This window comes from Hipposideros armiger, unplaced genomic scaffold (assembly GCF_001890085.2).
Source record: "Hipposideros armiger isolate ML-2016 unplaced genomic scaffold, ASM189008v1 scaffold_775, whole genome shotgun sequence".
Lineage (NCBI taxonomy): Eukaryota > Metazoa > Chordata > Mammalia > Chiroptera > Hipposideridae > Hipposideros > Hipposideros armiger.
This window is the reverse complement of record NW_017732125.1, coordinates 684683-706474: the sequence shown is the minus strand read 5'-3', so window position 1 is coordinate 706474 and position 21792 is coordinate 684683. Positions and strand designations below refer to the sequence as shown.

The following is a 21792-nucleotide window of genomic DNA, read 5'->3' as shown; positions in this document are numbered from 1 at the left end:
CCAATAGACATATGAAAAGATGCTCAGTGTTACTAATCATCAGAGAATTGTAAGTTAAAACCACAATATGATACCACCTCACACTTTTCAGATTGGCTATTGTCAATAAATCAAACAAGTGTTGGTGAGGATGTGGAGAAAAGGGAACCCTTGTGCACTGTTGGTAGGATTGTAAATTGGTGCAGCCACTATGGAAAACAGTATGGAGTTTCCTTAAAAAGTTAAAAATAGAACTGCCTTATGACCTAGCAATTCTACTTCTGAGTATTTATCCAAAGAAATCCAAAACACTAATCTGAAAAGATACATGCACCCCTATGTTCACTGCAGCGTAATTTACAAGAGCCAAGATATGGAAGCAACCAAAGTGCTCATCAATAGTCGATTAGATAAAGAAGTAGTGGTACAGATTTACAATGGAATATTACTTGGCTACAAAAGAGAATCAAATCTTTCCAATTTGCTACAATATGGATGGACCTGAGGGTATTATGCTAAGTGAAACATGCCCAAGTCAGACTGAGAAAGACAAATACCATATGATTTCACTTATATGTGGAATCTAAAGAACAAAATAAAGGAGCAAACAAAACAGAAACAAACTCAGATACAAACAACAAGCTGATGGTTGCCAGATGGGGGTTGTGGGGACTTGGTGAAAATCTTGGTGAAGGGATTAAGAAGTACAAATTAGTAGTTACAAAACTACATCATGGGGATGTAAAGTACAGCATAGGGAATATAGTCAACAATATTTTAATACCTGTGTATGGTGCCAGGTGAGTACTAGACTTATGGGGGGGAATCACTTCATAAGCTATATAAATGTCTAACCACTATGCTGTACACCCGAAACTAATATAATATAATATTGAATGTTAACTGTAATTGAAAAATTAAAAAAGAAAAGAGGATGGACTAGGATGCTGGCAGGGGGAAGAGAAAAATCCCAGAGGTGCATTTTGAAACAAAAATAATGCAGCTTATCGAATAATTGACTATCTTTAGGGAAAGAAGAAGCAAAGAGTGCTTAAAGGGAATTCAAGATTTTGAAAATTGGTAGTTTGAAAAAAAATAACTATTTAGCAGTGATAAGTGATGCATATCTATGCTATTTATTGGTTTTGTTTATTATGAGGTGAAAAATATTTTGCATTTTGGGAGGGAAAGGGAATATATTTAATGAACCAACATTTTATAATTTCTTTTTGGTACTTGCAAAACCCACTGTGGAGTGACTCCCCCTGGAGTGACATCTGCATATGAAAAGGGGTGGTGATTTCTGAGCTCTGCAGGGTCTGGAGCAGAGTCCCCTCACCTGAGTTAACAGAATTTACGGAGACTCCCAGCACCATGGGGAGATAATAGGTAAATACATCAAGGCTCTGAAAGGCCCTGGGAGGATGACTGGTGTGTCTTATGGGCTCATGTTATAATACTTGGGAGAAACATTATCTTTAGTCACCAGAGCTGAAGATTAAAGGGGATTTATGAATGTTTTGTGTGTCCAAGGATGAGGTTGTTTCCTTGGAGAAGCCTAAGTTATTTGAAGATATATGTTTAGCAGTAACCTGGGGACAGAATGAATTGTTACTGATTCTGAAATAAATAAGAAGGAGGCTACTGGAAAGTAGTATTGCCCACTGTGGACATAAATAAAATCATATTGTAAGTGATACTAGCACAATAACTCTGATTGCCTGAGTTTTGTGTTTTCCTCTGTTTCGTAGAAAACAATTTCTTTAGTATCTGTAATTATCAGTAAGGTTTTGGGGAAACAAATTATTCTAGTTGTGCACAATAAGTTTTTGATAGCTTTTTTTTTTTTTAGCTGAGCCATCCTGCCACCTGTTGACAGCTCAGCGGCAGCTCAGCTCAGGTCGGACTTGAACCGCTGTTGCTCAGAACTCAAACCTTTGAGAGAGCTCTTAACCAACTGAGCCACTCAGCCGGCCCCTTGATAGCTTTTTAACGAAGCATAGATTTGAGTGGTATTAATATGTCAGATATAGACAGATAGATAGATAGATAGATAGATAGAATCTTGAAACCAGAGCTCATAGCCACGAGCCTATATAAGGCAGACTTTAAAAAATGTTCTAGTCAGAGGAGGGCCTTATTCTTAGAGATGCAGCTGAGCTTGGGGGCATCCCTGTAGCAATGTCCTGATTGGGCTCTCTGTCTGATCTGAACAGATGCACATCATTTAGATAAAAATGTGCCTGGCTCTGTCTCAGGGAATTCAGTGGCCACATACAGGTCAAACCTGCAATTATAGATTTACAAGTTGCAAGTTACTTAATAAAATGGGTGTAATTTAGAGAGTGGAATTGAAAGGTGATAAGATTGGAAGGTAAATTAAAATTAGAGACGTCTTGTGCTTATTCAGATGTGATATAGTAAACATAAAATTTGGGGGGATATTTATGGGGAGGACTAGTATGGGTAACTGAAGGTTAGTTTAAAAAAACCCACATATCTTTTTCAATATAATATGAGGATCTTCTAAAAGAGCCCAAATAATCAACAAGTACTTAAATGTATGCTACTTGCTCCATACTATGCTTGACCTTCAAGATTGGAATAAAAGAACGTTTATTTGCTGCTTGTCATGACTTTATGGCCTGGTTAGAGAAGCGAGATCTGAGATAGACACATGGAAAGATACTATGTGTGACTTATAGAGTTTTGTTTTGGGTTATGTTTATTCATGGTTATTCACTCACTGATTAGTTGATTCATTTCTTAAAACAAAACAAAACAATAAAGCCATAAAAAAGATGATTTCTGGAGGTCCAGTGGTAGAAGATAGAAGAAATGGAATTTATATAACCTTGCAGGAGGCATATAATAGCATGTAAACCAATAATCAAGAACAACTCTGTGTTAAAAGCTGTGAGGAAAATAAACGAGGTTGAAGTGATGGCAGGTGTGGGAGTGGGGCAGGGCTACTAGTTTGGACAGGGCGGTCATTGAGACTTCATTGAGAAAGAGGTGCTTGAAATGACACCTGAAGAAGCAGGGTCATCCAAGTGGCCCTGAGGCAGGAAGCAGCTTCATGATCAGGAGCAGAAACAGGCCAATGGCTGTAGAACAGAGTGAGTGAGGAACAGAGAGGAGAAGGTGAGGCCAGAGGAAAGGAGCGCACGTTACGTAGGGTTTGGCGCAGTGCAGTAGGACTGTAAGTGCACCAGGAATCCTTTGGCGAGTATTCAGCAGGCATTTTAAACTTCTCGCTCAGGCTGCTGTATGGAGAGTATAAGTGGGAGGAGCAGCAAGGCTGCTGGGGAGGAGTCCGAGGCTGTGGTCCATAAGGGAAGTGAACTGGCGTAGGGTAAGGCGGGGAGGAGACAGCTAGAATATAAAGCTCTAGTTCTGCAAAATAGAAAATAAAGTGACTAAGGTGAGCCCTGAAAAGGGAGTGGAAATCCAGCTGAACTTGGAAAGATTAAACATGAATTTAAACATGAACACGTAGAGAGGAAACAGAAGGACATGTCTGAGAAGTTTGAAGGTGGGAGAGGTGGAGATGGCATGAATGGGACACAGTCCACTTCTCTGCTACCCAAAGAAAGCAGAACAAACGTAAATTAATCTAAGATAGTGGTTCTTACACTAGAGTCACCTGGGAAGCTTTTGAAAGTATTGATATCTGGGTCCCACCCCCCGAGATTCTGAAGTACTTAGCATAGGGTGTGGTCTGGTACTGGTGCTTTAAAAGGTTCCCAGTCACTCTGATGTTCAGATAAGGTTGAAACCCACCAGAGTAAGATCTTCTTGTATAAGTTCTTATAAACTGGGAGGTCTTGAGCCCAGCAAGAAACAAGTGAAGCAGGCCGAGTGCATGCATTTGGGCATAGAGAAAAGCATTGGTTTTGAGACATGCTCAATTTATGAGACTCCCTTGAGATGTTTATTTAGAAAACAAGTTCCTGGAGCCCTGCCCTGGAGACACTGATTACCTGTGCCTAGGAATACTTAATTTTAGTATGTTCTCCTTATGGTGATGTAGGTGGGGGAAACACTGCACTAGGTGAAAGCTCTCAGTGCTTCTGATTGTGATAAAGAGAGTCAAGTGCATGCATAGGTGGAAATGAATGTCAACAACAGATGTTCAGCAAGGGAGACTCGGGGGACCCAGCTAGCTTAAAGGTAACATCTTAGTGGTATAGATGTGAGCAGTTGGAACCTGGGGTCAAAAGCTGAAATCAAAGCAGTGGCTCCAACAGCTTGGTGGAAAACAAGTTCGGGCAAATTCTTTTGGTAAAAAGCTTGGTCAAGGAGAGATTGGCTATCTGTGGGATCTCAGCAGGAAAGGCAACTGGGGCTAGTCTGCTGAGAGCTGTGTTATTTGGCATTCACAGCATTGGAGGCCAGTGAATATGGTGCATTAGTGACTTCCGTGATTTTATTGTTTTTACCAGTTCTGGGTGGTGTTCATAACACCCACACACTGATGAATGAAAGTTGTGCAGGCAGATTCATTGGCTCACTTGGCAGAGGGCTTCATTTTCATGGGTTTGATGTTATTCTGTAGGGCTGTGATATTGGTGTCACAGATGAGAGTCCACCACCTCTCAACCTGGTCCTGTTTGTAAGGAAGTGAAGTTAGGACTGTGCTTTTCACCTATCCTGCACATCTTTGCCCCTTGTGTGACTGAAACCAAAGAGTAATTTATTTTTCTATTCAGCTCCTAATTTTGTCCTAGTAACGCTTTTCCTTTAGAGAAATTATTTTGTTAATTTATTCATCCCTTTTTATTCAGTAGCTATTGGGTGCAAACAGTGTAGACAATAGAAATAGAGAAGGTCTAAGCCCTGCCCAGAGGGTCACACAGTCTGTTGGGAGCAAGATCACATCACTGACTACACCCACCTAGACTCTATACTCCAGAGAAAGACACTGAGGTTCAGAGAAGAGAGGGGTTAAGTTGCCTTAGGGAATGGGATTTTTGAAAGTCTTTTTGCTTAGCATAATAATCCCAATAAACATTAAAAAAAAAAGAAAAGAAAAGCTTTTTTGGAGGAAGTTGCTGACCTCGAAAGATGAGTAGTATTTATAAAGCTATGGATATTAGGGTATTTCAGGCAAGAAGGAACAGTGTAAAGTACAGACACAGGAATCTACAGGCAAATGGCTTAATTTGACTGTGGCATAAGGAGCATGAAGGAGTGTTATGGAAAATAAGATGAAAAACTAGGTTGCAGCTTATTAAGAGGTGTGACAGCCAGTGGAAAACTTGCTTTATTCTGTAGGCAGCAAGGAGCCTTTGGAGAGTTTCCAGCAGGAAGAGAGAAGGGCAACTTACATTGATTGGGTGTGTGCTATGCATGTGCCAAGCAGTATGCTTTCTGAGAGTGATTCCTTTAGGTTTCCTGAAAGATAGGTTTTTTTTAGGCAGAGTAATTGGGTAGCCATGTTTAGAAATGTTTGGAAGAGGAAGGAGATTGGAGACAAGAACCTCACTGTCATAGCTGAGGTCTTACATGTAATTATTTTGGCATGGAAAACAAGACGCAATATAAAAAGGGTTTTTATTTATTGAGTAAATATTTATTGAGCTCTTACTGGATACTCCAGGCTCTGGGCTATGTCAGTAAGCCAGGCAGCCCAGGACTGTCATGGCGTACACATTCTTGTGGGTGAGACAGATTATATCAGGAGGACATGATCAGGCAGTGACGAGTGAGATTTAGAGAATTAAAACAGGAAGATGTAACAGAGACTAATCTGGTGGCTTCTTTAGACTGGGTGGTCAGGGAAGGCCTCTCTGAAGAACTGACATTTAAAAAGACACTCGAATCATAAGGAACCAGCCTTGAGAAAATTGGGGTTGAGGGTACAGAGAGCATCCCAGGCAGAGGGAACATTTAAAACAAAGGCCCTAAATGGGAACAAACTGGGTAAACTCAAGGGACAGAAGGATGAGGCAGGATTAATATTAATGGGTTGTTGGAAAAGTCATGACGCATTTTTGCAACGAAAAGCAGAAAAAATATGTCATGACTTTTCCCACAACCCAATATTTGTCAATGGAAAGTATATGGGAGTCAAGGAAGAGGTCATAGTTGATTCTTAGGTTTCAGATGTTGAAGACAGACTAGTAGTACAATTGTTGGGAAATTGGACCAAGTGTAAACGAAGAGTGTGGTTTCTTTTGGACATATGTGGTTTAAAGTGCTGTGATCAAGTCATGTTGAGATACCGAGGGACTTGAGCTTGGGAGAAGAGGTAGGATTGGAGGTTGAGATTTGAGAGTCTGTAGGAAGGTGGGGACACCCAGGAAGTTGGGACAGGAGAAGAAAGCCAAAGGCACAATGATGAAGCAGGTTTAAATTGGCAAACGAGAAGGTGGTTTGGGACAGAGAGGTGAGGATAACCAGGGAAGTGCAGAGTTTGAGCACTTGAAGGCGGGAAGAATTGTACTGTGAAATAGTCCTGAACCAAGCTGACAAATACAAATACAAAAACAAATACACTGTTTTGTGTTGTGAAACTCATGTAGTGAAGACAATTCAGCTAAGGCATCTATCATTCTATTAGCTTCTAATGTGATGCCCTTGACATTGCTGTCTCCCTTGGTGTATTCAAAGTTAGAATTGTGGTGCAGGCTGCCAGAGTGGGATTAACCAAAACTGCAACCTCTTCTTTGTCAGCACTTCTCAAACATGCTTTGCAATAGGCTAAAATATAGCCTTCTGGAGGCAGAAGACAAACAATTGCTTTGAAGTGAAACACTGTCTTTTCAGATGAATTGTGAAGTACTTCAAAAATAGCATTTCCTGTTTGACCACCAGGTGGCGTAAACATTACTTTTAAAATTTTCAGAGCATCAGTACATGTGATTATTATTAATGCTAAGAAATCACGCTTGGTAGTGACAAATTATATATGCCTGTTATAATATTTCAGTGAATTGAAGAGATGCTATTTGATTTCACTTTGTGTGTGTGTGTGTGTATGTGTATGTGTGTGTTTGTGTATGTATGTTTGTGTGTGTATGTGTGTGTGTTTGTATGTGTGTGTGTGTTTGTGTGAGTGTGTGTGTGTATCTGTGTGTGTGTATCTGTGTGTGTGTGTGTGTATTCAACACGTATTTACAACGCCAACCATGTAGGAGGACAGGCATCAGGCAACAAATACTCAGATTAGTAACCTCGGTGTCTGCCCTTAAGAATCTCTCCACTCCAATGGGGAGTTACTAACATGTTCAAAACAGGTTGATGGATGCAGTTATAGAAGTATGTGTAAGGTAAGATAGCCCAGAAGGGGTGTGATTTCTTCTGCTCTGGGCAGAGCGGAGAAGGTTACACAGAGGATTTGAAGCAGGGTTTGAAGAATCAGTCCATCTTTGGGTTATAGTATAAGAATATACTATATATATTATCCCATTGGTTCTGTTTCTCTGGAGAGTCCTGACTAAAACATGTGCCAAAAGTAGAATCAGCCTGACAGGGCATTTCACTGTCTATGGATGATAGAATTGAGAAAGGAGCTGAGGATGACCCCTCACCCCGGGCCTGGTGACTGGAGAAATAGTCCTGCTCTCAGCTGAGATAGGCAGTATATACGTCAACCATGAATTGTACTATGTTTATGTGTGCATTGTGTGAAGATGATTTGTTTAGTTTTATAAACATAAAGTTTATGGAATCCTTAGGGTATACAGAAAAAGATGCCTTTTATTATAATTGGTTCTGTAGGTTTAATTTTATAAGTGAGTAGGGACTGTAGAAATGAATGACAAAAGTCATCCAGAATTGATGTGGATGTGAATATTTTTGGGGGCAGCAGAAAATATATTTACTATTGATCAGAGGTGGGCATTTCTAGAGCAGGATGTGTGCCAGGAGGACACCAGCTCTATTTCGTTGAGTATGCTTAATATTCACTCTGAAATGGTAAGTGGGATTAAGATGGAGTTTAACAGGGGCCGGCCGAGTGGCTCAATTGGTTAAGAGCTCGCTCAAGAGTGTGATCTCTGAGCAACTAGTGGTTCAATTCCCGGCCTGAGCTGAGCTGCTGCTGAGTTGCCAACAGGTGGCAGGATGGCTCAGCTAAAAAAAAAAAAAAAGATGGAGCTTAACAAGTTGAAGAAGATGGAAGAGATAAGGGCTCAGTAAAGTAAACCTGAAAGCCTATGGGATCCAATGTGTAAGAGGGACTACAGGATATTTTATAATAGAATCTGTAGTTTTAAATGATATCTTACTTCATGTATTTTATATGTGAATTCACACTGTGTAGTTTAGATTCTTGGTGTCTGTAATTACCTAATAAAATTAGATAATATTTACCGTATTTGCCGGCGTATAAGATGATTTTTTGGCCCTGAAAAATATGCCTCCAAGTGGGGGGTCATCTTATACGCCAGGTACACTTCAGATAGACTGCCCATAGTGCTTGCCCCGTGCCATAGTGGCCTCCCGATGCCCGCCCACTTCATTCCACATACCGGTCAGGCATCAGCAGTGCTGCTGGGTGTATGGTCGGCTGTGTGCGATTTTGCGAGTGTGGTAAATTCGGGTTACCGTATATTTCTTTACATATGCATTGAAGATTCGCGATTTTGCGCTATCATGGTGCCTGTTAGAATGTTGAAGAGCTCGCACTTGCGCACTAGTGAGGTCCCAGGGAGATGCTGATGCAAGGGTGGACCAGACTGCTATAGTGACAGGGCGGGCAAACAGGGAGCAGGGACCAATCAAATCAGGCTTTGTATACAGCCAACAGCCAACCACAATACTGCACCATTGTACAGTACAGCATAGAAAATGTCGACCAGTCAAACCCCTATCATCCCTATCATGGCACCAGCCAAAAGAAAGAAGTATGATGCAAATTTTAAACTGAAAGTTATAAACTTTGCTAAGGAAAATAATAATTGTGCTGCTGCAAGACAATATGGAGTAACAGAAAAGATGGTTCGGGACTGGAAATCAAATGAGAAAGCATTAAAGAGTATGCCAAGGGGTAAGTGTGCATTAAGAAGAGGCACCCCACACTGGCCAGAACTCGAAAAACATGTAGCAGACATGGTGGCTCAACATCGCCAAAACGGTTATGTGGTGACACGAAATACAATACGCTTGTTTGCACTTCAGTGGGCCAAATCAAATCTGATATTGTTTTACCTTTTATTTGGTGTGTGGAAGGTGTGCGGAAGAGGGGGTAGTCTTATATGGCGAGTATATAACAAACTCTGTATTTTGAGTGGAAATGTTAGGGGGTCGTCTTATACGCCCAGTCGTCTTATACGCCGGCAAATATGGTACTGAGCATTTAATATGTGCTAGACTGCTTGATCAGGTTTGTGTGTGTGTGTGTGTGTGTGTGTGTGTGTATGTGTAGTTTATTATCCCTTTTTAATCTAATGACAAACATATTAGTTAGATCATATCCAGTGACTTGGAGAGAAATTATAGTCCTCATAGAAATTAAGAGAGAAGCATCATATGAATTTGGCTTCACCGTAGTCCCTCCTGGAAAACAGAATTAAAGAAAGTTGAAATAGCATGGCTTTATTTTCTCTTCTCTCTTTTGGGTATGATGCTTTGAGATTTGTGATGAGAAAAGCCATGCAAGCAAATTAGTAGAATACGATTGTACTTCGTAAGACTCATTTAAAGAGACAGAGAAATATGTTACTGTCTATTTCCATATTATATATCACTCAAATAACGAAGGACATTTAAAAATCTTGTTTTTATGAATAAATATCTTATTAGTGACCATTGTCAGAGATTGTAACCTGTTAATTTTCAGTATCACTGAAAATGTTTAATTTTCTCTAGAAGGCTTTTTTTTTTTCTTCCTATTTCTCTCTTCTAAATACCTTATAAGGGTATATACAATAGCGAGACTTGCTCAGTATTATTTACTTTATTAGGCAATGAGTCCTTTCCAGTATGGAAGTGCTGACTTCCAATGCAAACACTGCTTGTAGTCTTCAAAGTTTTCATCATTGAGGACAAATAGGAGAGGAAATAAATTGTTTATTGGTTACAAGAGGTAGTAGATGCTATAAAAAGCATATTATTGGCTATTTGTTAGCAAGTATTCTGAGGCATTTTAAATGATTATTGCAATAACCATATTCTTTCTATCTGTTCTGTTATCTCTCTTATCTATCTATAAAATAGTTGTGGTTTGATGAAAGCTGCAAAGGAGTTGGTCCCAGGACATTATGAATATTAAAAAACAGAAGATCTGTCACAGCCAGCAGCAAGTGTAGCACTAAACGTTTCTCCCGATAAGGTGTCCACTACAGATGATACTATTATTCAGTTAGACAATCACAAAGATGACAAGAGACGAGACTTCTGCCATTCAGGAGCTCATAAGCAAGTAGAAAACACATAGAAATCGATGAATCCTATAATGGAAATGTACAGAAGCTGGTATGGAAACCTACAGGCCTTTTCGCTGTGGTTAGAAGATGATTGGACGTGGAGCCGAAGAATTGGTTTCGCTTGCTCACTGTGTGGCTTTTCTCAGGCCTCTTAAATCAAGTTAAGCCTGAATTGCCTTATTGGTAATTTAAGGATAATAATACATCTTGCAGGTTGTGGGGACTCGCAATTGAAATATTTGATGAAACTACTTTGTAGAGTGAAATGTGGATATAAGATTCTTCTATTCCACTTGATAGAGTGACTTTAATAATGTAAGCCATATTGTATAAAATCGCAGCATGGTCCTTGCTTTGTGGAGTCTATGCAGTCCTTTAGGGAACCGAGAGGACATTCCTCTCCGTGTGCTTTTCCACAGCGACATCTCCGACACATGCTCTTATCACTCTTTCCTGAGGGCTCAGAAACAAAGCAGCCAGGAAGACTGCTGGTTGGTTTTGTGTATTCCTATCCCCAGAGCACATGCATGGGTAGAATTTCTCCCTTCAAATCTGTACCTGTCAGCACGTGAAGGAGATGAGATGGAGTGGGTGGGACTTGCCAAAGGCGCACCATTGAGGAGTGAAAAACAGAAACAAGAAGGCAGCTCTTTTCTTCCCAATTTAATAGTTGGCAGAATTTATTTTATGAGACTTCCTTAAAATCATCACACATGAAGTTCAGCTTACCTTGATGGAAAATTGAATAGGTTGATAAAATATTTCAACTTCTGTTCACTTTCTTAGTGGAGCACCATAAAAAAATATAATCTACTTGAATAATTATCATAGTGATTCCCCCCCCTTTACTTTTTTGAAGAGTGAAAAACAGTGAGAAGAAGTCAATTCAGATGTTTATCCTTGCTCACAAGAAAAAGAGACTGTCCATTGGCTTCAAACAAGTAGGCTGTCTGCCTGCTTTAGTATAGAAATCGCCACATGCAGTTAGATGTGTTGCTGATACTTCACTCTTTTGGGTACCTGCACATTTGGGAACTTACTACATTATCTCCCTAACATGGAGGACAGGTATTGTAGTGATAATTAGCAAGCACATATTTGCACATTTGCAGCAGTTATAGTAGACGCTTGTTAAGTGAATGAACTCTTAATTAAAGCTTGATTCTCTGATTTTGCCTCATCAACTCCTAAAGTTACTGAAGGACAAAAGAACAACAAATTAGATTTCCAAATATATGGCGGGGAGGGTAGAAGTTGTCACTTTCATCGTTCTTATGTCCTATTCACCTAGTGTCCCCCATCTTCAGGTTTAAAAATTAAAATAACTGTTAAGTGAGATCTCCTTTAATTTCTTATACAACATGGGTATTTAGAAAAATATCCCTGTACATTCTCATCCTCTTTCCTTTAGCCTCAGAGGAAATAAAGCACTTCCACATCACTAAGCACAACCCATCCACTGAGGTCCTTGACTCAGTCTCCGCCTACCTTCTCATGCCCCTCCTGGTATTTTTATTTTTTCCGAAATCTCCAGTACTTCCTTCTTTATTTATTTTTCTTCTTAGTCTACTATTGCTCACGTTTCTCCCAGTTTGTCAGACCACATTTGAGTGCAGTTACTCTCTAGTTTATACTCTCCTGATTCAAGTCCTCAGAAGCGTTGGCCATTCTTCACTTACTTCCTGCCCGTTCAGTCTTCAGTCCATTGTCCTCTGGCCTCTGGCCACCACCCTGACTGACCAAAGCTGCCATGGATACAATCACTGGTGATTTTCTAATGGGTAATTACAGCATATTTTTTCAGCTGTTTATTTTATTGGACTTCTATATTGTGTGTAATTCTCCTTGAAACTGCTTCCTTGACTTTCATGACCCGATCATTTTTCTTCTTCTTGTATCTTTTTAATTGTTCTTTCTCTGTCTCCTTGATGATTGCGTTTTCTCTCCTCAGCCCTCAAATACCGATACTCCTCAGCATCCCTCTTTGATCCTCTGTTCTAGTCTCTGCTCAAACTTGCCTCAAGTGATCATAGCCATTTTTATTATTTCAGATACCACCTACACACCGATGACTACTAAATGTATTTTCAGTCTAGACTTTGTCTCACCCTTAGGCTCATGTGGCTAATTTCCAGGTGAACATTTTTGCCTAGATTTCCTCCAGTTGCTTCACAGTTTACATGACCAAACCTTAACTTTTTTCATCATTTTTCCTAAGCCAGTTCTGTCTATATTTTTTACTGTTTCAGTTGGTAGCACCATCATCTACCTAGTCACCTAAGTTAGCACTGTGGGATGCTTTTATTAGTCCTTCTACTGCATTGCCCACACCCAGTCAATCAGCCGGCTTCCAGATTGTATTTTGATGGTTTCTATTTATTTTCCTGGTCAATCCTTTCCTTTTCCTCTACTGCAACTACTTGGTTCATTTCTCTCATCACCTGATATTAGGACTTCTAACTGATCTCTAAATGTCTCATTGTGTCCTCCCCCAGTCTACCCTTCACATAGCCAACAGAGTGATCTGTGAAGTGAAAATAAGACCATTTCACTTCTCTGCATGACACTGTTTAGTGTCTCATTCCTGCTTCCATTGCTGATAGCAGTATTTCTCAGATTTGGTTTCACAGATATATGCATGTGCTTTAGAATGTTCAATGAGAACTTTTCAATTTTGTGTGTATATTTTATTGACAATCATTTTACAAAAACAACGTTACTTGTATTTATGAGGGCATCTCTGTCAAAGAATGACCTAATGTTGCTGGGTTAAACCTTAACTGTCAGAAGATTCTAGTGGTTATGGACACAGTTTCAAGGGTTTATGAGATAGATAGATAGATAGATGATAGTGATAGATAGATATATAGATAGATATTGATTAATAAGTACACATACATACATAATTTATATACAGAGTGCCAAAAATGTATACACATTTTAAGAAAGAAACTATTAATTTTAATAACCAATATATACCAATAACAAAAGATGAATACAGTCACGTTTGACTTCTGCAATTACAAGAGGTGCTCAAAGTAGTTACCATCAGCGTCCAGACACTTCTGATTATGGCGAACTACTCATTGAGTGTAGATAACATCTCTTAAAATATGTATACATATTTTTGGCACCCCTGGTATATTTATTTTTGTATATCAAGTATATGTGTGGGTGTGTATATAATTTTTCCAAAGGGATCTTACATTATTCAAGTGTGAATTATACTCTACACCCTACCTATAAATTCTAATGTTTTTAATATATTTTTTAAGATCTTCTATGACCTGGCCTCTACATATTTCTCCATCTTAATCTCTTGCCCCGTATTTTCTGTAAAAAGAGCATCAAACTACTAGTGGGTCTTTATATACGCAATGCTGTTCTTTTCCTCCTTAAGCCTGTGCTTTTGTGCTTACCCCTTTGGTACATGGAATCCTCTTGTCTTCCTCCATTCCTCTTTTAACTTTTACTTATGTTTTACAAGTTAGATGCATTAAGCTAACCAGATTCATCCTATCCTCATAGTACCCTGAGCAAATATCTATCTGTAGATATACTTTATTTCTTTATGGTTACCTGTTGGAATCTGTACCAGATGGTGGCCTCCTTCAGGTCTTATGGTTTCTTCTCTGTATCTATCTTTCAAGCATGGCACAGAGTTGAATGAGAGATAGTGACATGTGTAAATCACCTTTGCTTTCTACCAGTAAAGATAAAGACCTTTTCTACAGTCAGCCCAAGTAATCTCTTTCAGTTTTTCCTCTATTCAGCTTTTACACTGCTGTTTAAAAATGTTTCATATGTATTTGCATGCCTTATGTAGTATTTTAAGTTATAAAAATCAATGCCTAGTTTTCATATGAAAATATTTTAGCTGCAGAAAGATAACATTTATATTCCTGTCTATTTCAGGAGACCCATCTTCCCAGTTGCAGGCTCAAGAACCTGGAAGTTCTGAAAGTACATTAACCATGCTGGAAGATTCAGGATGTGATTTATCAAATGAGCAGAGAACTGAACCTTCAGAGACGTTACAGCATTTTGTGGAGAGCTGCACCCCTACACCCTTTCCACCACTGCCCATTCTAAAAAAACATGGTGCTACTCCAGAAAACCCTCTGTCTTCTCACATGCAATTCTTGCAACATCTCCTTGAACTGAAGAACTGGGCAGAATCAGAGAGTCTGAAAACAGACTTAAGCCACTTTGAAAACAACTCTTCCACAGTGTCTGATTCTGTTTTTCAGTTGCTAGATGGCCTGATCACTTTTTACCGTAAACCCAAATTTCCTTTTTCAAACTTTTGTACTGAAGCTGTTGAGACTTTAGCTAGACTGATCAGTGACTGTAACTTATCTGATCATATTCTTCAAAAGTGTTCCAAGAAGTTGGAAGAATTTGAGAAAACCCTGCTACAGATTATTTTAAGGAATGGCCATATAAATCGGGTAAGTAATAAATCTCTTCCATTCATATATGTCATATGAAATAATATGTCATTTTTTTTGGTGAACATTCCCATTGGACAGTATCTATTGCTTTGTGGCTCAGAGTTTTTAGTTATATCTTTTGCAGCTCTTACCTGTCATCATGTCCCCACCTCTAGCTTCTTGATTGCTACAGCATCGTTCTCTATATAGATGCCTGTGCTTCAAGCTTGGGCCTTGTGTTATGAATGTTAATTTCCTCATGATGGATTTCCTATATTGCATTTAATTTTTTTCTTTTTCTGGCATTGAATAGCAGATGCCTGGAACCAAAGAATATTTTTCTCTTCCTTTAGAATTTCTCATGTAAGTGACGTAATACCCCATGGACCCTCTATAGATGATGTGAGTTGATTAAAGAAATTGGCTGAGGAACACATAATATATTGCTTTATTATAGTTTTTTTTTTCTTATTTAGAATGATTGACTCTTTTTTCACAATGACATTGTGGTAACCTGAAGTTGTTTTGTTGTTTTGCTCTTAAGAAATAATGGAGAGTTTCTTTTTAGTATTACTTTCTATCTTCCTCACAATCTGATCCTTTGGGAAACTCCAAATGCCTTCACATTTTAATCCTTTTTAATTGACTACTAAAAATATCACAGAGGAGACTAAAAGGTCTATCTAACTTATTAACTGTATTTCTCTTTAGGAAAAAAGATCATCAAAGCTTGTTTCTTTTGGTTTATCATTGTCAAGTGTTGGTGCTCAGTGTCATTATCTAACTGAGTTTTTAGTACAGTATATACTTTACCTGAATTTTCAAATCTCTGAAAAAATTTGAATAATCTAATTTGTTGCATATACATCTGCTCTTTTCTTCTCTCTTAAGATGTGATTTGATCAGTGTATTATAGAAACACTTTACAATTAAGCTTTTGGCATTTGTGAACGATATTGAATTTGCTGTCTAGGAAACAATTTTTTTCTACTTGATATGGTCAATCAGGAATTAAATATCAGATTTTCCATAGCAGCATTTGAGATTTGTATTTTGTTTCTTAGCCATCAATAAATCCCTCAAATACTTAATATTCTTTAATTTTTTTTTATGTATTTTTGCTTCTTTTAAAGGTACTTTAAACAGGTTTCATGTGACTTGGAACCTTTTGGATGCAAGCATTTATATTCCTTATCAGGTACCAGATGATGCAAGTATTTTTTCAGTCTAGTCTTTCTTTCGCTTAAGGATTGGTCTAGTCAAGAGTAGCCTTGGAAATGTATGGAAGTAAAGGAGTGTTAGAAGAAGCTTGTGATGATACAGATGGGTCTGAAGCATATTTTCTATAACATTTGTCATGGTGCAAGCTACTGGTGAATAGTTGGTCAGCCGTGGAAGAATAAGTGAATGGCTTTAGTCTTTTCTTGGGGAGGTAATTGTTGCATTTAGATAAAGTAGAATTATAAAATAGTGCACTGCATTTACAATTAGGATGATGATTCTTAATTAAGTTTTAATAATATTCTCCCCTAGGGATTTTTTTTTCCTCCTCAGCAAATCAACTTAGACTAAATCATTCAACCTTTTCTCACGGTTGTCACCATCACCTTATTACCATCATCATCATCTTCCAGATATGCTCACAAAGCTTCTTTGTTAGAAACACTGAGTAACCATTGCTCTTTATGAATGCTTTTCTGTCTTTTTTTAGCTTTCTTTGAGTAATAAGCAAAGTCACAAGAAATAATATATTCTGACATGCATATACAATAGTTCATATTATTGCATTTCTATTGATACTCTTGATTGATCAAAACAAAATACCATAGTTTAGAAAAAAAATTGCCTCTTTGGAAAACCTTGTTTCCATAGATTGGAGTATTTAATTAAATATATTGCTTAAAATCTTGAGCCCTGCTATTGATTTCATTAAAGTGAACTTACGTTTGTGATGTGATAGGAAAATTTGTGGTATGAATACTTTGGTATTCTGATGGAGAGATTTCATGTATTTATAATTCACCAATAGCCAGGTTTTAAATAAAATATAAATCTTCAACAACATGTTCTCAATATACTTAGTAGTAAAATTATTCTGACCTAACTTAGTTTTTCTTTAATGACAATAAGAACTTTTTATCTTTCAAAATCTTGCAGTCATCTTTGTGAATATCAGTTATGTCAGGGCTGCATATATTCAAGAGATAGGAAGTTTGAAATGAGATATCCTGGAATTGTTTTACATAATACCCTGATATCACCTTGGTTGAACTTATATAAGTTTAGGGAAAAAATATGACTTGTGATTTTTCAGATTTGGATAAATCCTATTTATTTTTGTGCTATTTTAGGAACTTTATATATTTATTTAATAACAAATTTTCTAGGAATTATCTTAGACCTGTATCTGTACAGAAATCCCTCCTTATCTGCAATTTCATTTTCCATGGTTTCAGTTACCTATAGTCAACCATGGTCCAAAATTATTAAATGGAAAATTCTAGAAATAAACAGTTCATAAATTTTAAATTGGACACTGTTCCGAGTAGCATGATGAAACCTCACCCCATTCAACATGGGAATCATCTCTTTGTCCAGCGTATCCATGCTGTATATGCTACCCTCCTGTTAGTCCCTCAGTAGCCATCTGAGTGTCAGATTAATTGTTGTGGTATCATGGTGTTTGTGTTCAAGTCACCCTTATAGTAGCCCAATGCTATGTCACAATGCTTACATCAATCACCTCATTTCATCTCATCACGTAGGCATTGTATCATCTCACTTCATCTACAAGGAGAGTGAGTAAAGTACAGTAAGATGTTTTGAGATAGAGTGATCACATTCACATAACATTTTTACAGTATATTGTAATAATTGTTCTTTTATTTTTAGTGATTGTTGTTAATCTTTTACTGCGCCTAATTTATAAGTTAAACTTTATCATAGGTATGTATAGGAAAAAGCAATATATATAGACTTTGGAACTATCCACAGTTTCAGGCATCCGCTGGGGCTCTTGGAACAAATACCCTATGGATAGGTGGGGACTCCTGTATTATATTTTAGGATAACCATTAGGTGGGACTAGATAATATAATCTACAATGATATATTTGACACATAAGAAGATCTGTTTCCTGAGACCAGGTGGCTTAACGGATGCCTGCACTAGGACTGCTCTAGGGGACCCGGGAAGCAGTCTTGGCTTAACTTGGACCGAGCTGTCCTCTATTTGCAGGCCCCGTATGGCACCTTGCTCTCCCCCACCTGTGTACTTGCATGGGGTCAGGAGTGTTTACCATGGAGGTGTCTGGTGCCCTTTGTTTGACTAACAGTCTGACCTTTCGTACATTTCCAGATTCAAAATGTGTTGATTTATATGATTGCAAGAAGCATGAGCTAACCCTAGCATTGTGCTGCCACCTATTTCTTTACAGGCCAGGCCACTGTCATAGAAGTTGAACAGCCCCATGCTTATGCTTCTATTTAGATTTTGCGATCCTATCTTTGTCTTAAATTTTAACTTGTTTTAAAGAGATGGTGTTGATTGTTTTGAGTTAAATATAAAAAATCTATAGTTCTCATTGAACTTTTAGGTATTTAGCATATGTTGCTAAATCTTAGAGATATAATAGTGAGTTACTCAGAAAACATTCTCTTCATATTTCTTTTATGTTTTTAAACTATAAGTCTTGGACATATTCATTGCGAAATTGAAAAAAATACAATTGAGTGCCAAGTAGACATTAAATTAGAATATTTTGTATGTATGGTAAACAGAATAATGGTCCCCCAAAGATGTCCACATCCTATTCCCTGGGTTTGTGAATATGTTATGTTACGTGACCAGTACTCACAAGGGTCCTTGCAAGTGAAAGGAAGCAGGAGAGTCAGTGTTGAAATGAGAAATTTGAAGATGCTATACTGCTGGCTTTAAGGATGGAGGAAGGGGCCACGAGCCAAGAAATGCAGACTGGAAAAGCAAGGAAATGGATTCTCTCTGAAGCCTCCACAGGCACGTTAGGCCTGCCAACACTTTCATTTTGGCCCCGTGAGACCCTCCTCAGACTCCTGAACTCTAGAACTATAATTGGATAAGTCTGTGTTGTTTGAGTCCGCTAAGTATGTGGTAGTTTTACAGCAGCAACAGGATATAATACAGTATGTTTACCATTTATAGTGTCGTCACATCTGTTATCTCATTATATATACATGTATACAGTAACCGTGATATAGGCATGGTTGTCATTCTTATTTCCAGTTAGTAAATGAGAAAAATGAGGCTCAGAGAGTTGCTCAAGGCCACAAATCTAGTAGCACTGTGAACACTAGCACCTCGTATTAGAGTTGAATGAGACTGCTTTCCCTCTTGACTCTCTCGCCTCACCATCCTCAAATTCGGTAAAACGGACCCAGATTATAGGATGTATGCAGATACCATTTCTATAACCCTCCATGCCCTATCATAATGCTTATTCCTTCCTGTCTGGAGTCCTGCAGTAGCCGGCTGTCAGATTCTTAACTCATGTGATCCTCCTTTAATAATATATCAGCCTCACCATTGTCAAGGTGATCTTTAAAAAATGTTGCAAATCCTTCAGTGACTCCTCATGAATTTATAAGAAAGTACACATTCTTCACCATAGCCCATACTGCTCTTCCCTACCTGGTCCCTCTCCAGCCTCTTTGGTGTTATCTTTCTCCATTTCATCCTGAGCACTTCACCCCAGTCAGACAAATTATTTCTAGTTTTCCCAATACTTTCTCATCTATTCCTCCCCTCTGTGCCTTAGTACCTGTGAGTTCCTTGCCCTAGAATACCCTTCATCTGGCTAATTCTACCTGTCTGTACAAACTGAGCTCTAGGATTAGCTCCTCAAAGAAACCTTCCCTCCTACCCAACTTCAGTCTTCCTTTCTTTTGCTAATTAAATATCCCTCACATAAATTCATCATAGTGCACATCGCTCTGGATAGTACCTAGTGACTTATTTTTATCCTCCATGAGAATCCAGTCTTTGTGGCCATATGCCATGCATTACTCAGTTTATATCCGCAGTGCTCAGCACGGGGCCTGGCGGTGGGATTGGGGCATCTCGTTATAACCTGGTGGGGGTGGAAGTACAGGCTCTACACGTGGCCTTTGCTTGTGGGCATGTGTGTGTGGAGGGGGGAAAAAGGGGGAGGGACGTTGGGCCACAGTTTTTCTGGTGGTGTTTGGCTGCATTAGGAAGGTGATTGTTTTAAAGTTTTCCATTTTGCTAGGCTGCCTCTTAAATGCCCTTGGGCTAGACTAGAGGGAGCAGGCTTTTGTTATTCTTTATCATTATTTTTGTCCATCTCCATTAGCATTTCTGGGTTGTTGGCTTTTTTAGCTCCAAATATGAGGCAAAAAAGAAAACCAGGAAACTCACCACTTTGCCCTTCCTTTAGTCTAAGATCCATAGCCCTCCCACTTGTCAATCTTATGAGGTTTGTTTCATATATAATGCCTAGGGTTTTTAGTTGTACTTAGTGAGAGGAATAGAGATAAGTATTCCTGGAAATGGAAACCTGTGAATGTATTTTTAAATGTCAAATAATATTCCATACTTATAATAAAGAGTTAGCCCTGCTGCACACCACCCAGATCCTTAGTGCTAGCCCTCAGAGATCACTATTGCCAGATCTTTATTCCTGTTCAGCCACCATTTACACCTGTGTCTTTAAATAAAAAGCTTACATTGCTATTTCTCAGGTTGTTTTTTTATCTGTTCACTTTGTATCATGGAAGATAAAAATTTATGTGGTATATAGCTGACCTCCTCCACCTACTCTCCAAACATAGTTTTATTATAATGTTTTGGGTAAATCAGAATTACAGACTTATGTAACTTTTTAGCACTGAAATGTAATATACAATGATTCATTTCCCTTTCCTACAACTTTTCATTTTTTTCTAAAGATTAATTTTTTTTTAATTTGCTTAGTTTTCTATGTACTATAATTGAATCTTCTTTTAGACCCTTTGACGGGGTTGTAAATTTCCTCTCAGTATGGCCAAACAAATGAATTCATTTATCATTTCCATTGTTTTTTTTAAAGACACACCTTTTGGAGCCTCCATCCTCCTGTTCTGATCTGGACAGATGTTCCCTGTGTCTGCTGCTCAGCTCTACTCCAGGGACTTTTTTCTTTTAATCACCACCCTGGGAATTCCCTTTGCTGCTTTATTGTGTGGTATTTCACAGTCTCTGGATCTCATATATTTCTTTTCTTGCTTTACAACTTCATTTAGGAGATGCACATTCTTTATGAACTCAGTAAGAGTCGGTTCACAGGATGTAAAATTTTGAAGTATTTGTTTGCTCCAAATATTTTATTCTAACTTTAAATTTTATTGATGGATTAGTATAAATTTCCAGGTAGGAAATCATTTTTCCATAGATATTACGATATTTTTCTACTAACTACTATATTCCAATGTTTCTAATTCTGATTTTAATTCTTGAATGGGATCTATTCTCCACCCTGGAGTACCCCAGAGCATTTAGGATCTCTCTTCTTCCCATTGCTTTGTAACTATAGAGTAGTGTACCTCAATGTGGGTCGTTTAAAATCCCTTTTCATGAGTCATTGTTGGGTCTTTGAATCTGGGATTTCATCCTTCAATTCTGAAAAAAATTTTTATTAGTTGTTCTCCTATACTTCCGCTTTCTATCTATTTCCTTTTTCTAGACTACCTCTTAGTCTCATCTTCTACATTGCTTATCTTTTTTTTTTTGTATTGTTTATTCTTTTTACTTTTGTTTTTCCTGGCAGATTTCCTTGATGTCGTCTTGTAGCCATTCTATTAAAATTGTTATTTCTCCTGAAATAGTTTTAGTTTCTATGAGTTCTTATTGCTCTGAGTGTACCTTTTTATAGCTCCCTGTTCTTGTTTTATATGCAGTAAGATATGTTTATTTATTTATTTTTTTTAAAGATTTTTATTGGGGAATTGGGGGGATGGGAACAGAGCTGGGGAATT

The 21792-nt window shown here is 38.2% G+C and overlaps 1 protein-coding gene across 2 annotated transcripts in view; it reads left to right on the top strand.

Annotated features, from left to right (window-relative positions):
• MEI4 (meiotic double-stranded break formation protein 4) overlaps positions 1 to 21792 on the top strand; it is a 188589-nt gene that overhangs the window by 49747 nt on the left and 117050 nt on the right. For both annotated transcript variants that reach the window (XM_019628268.1, XM_019628267.1), the window contains exon 3: positions 14268 to 14803. In XM_019628268.1, coding sequence (XP_019483813.1) covers positions 14268 to 14803 — 536 coding nt within the window. The remainder of the gene's footprint in view (positions 1 to 14267; positions 14804 to 21792) is intronic.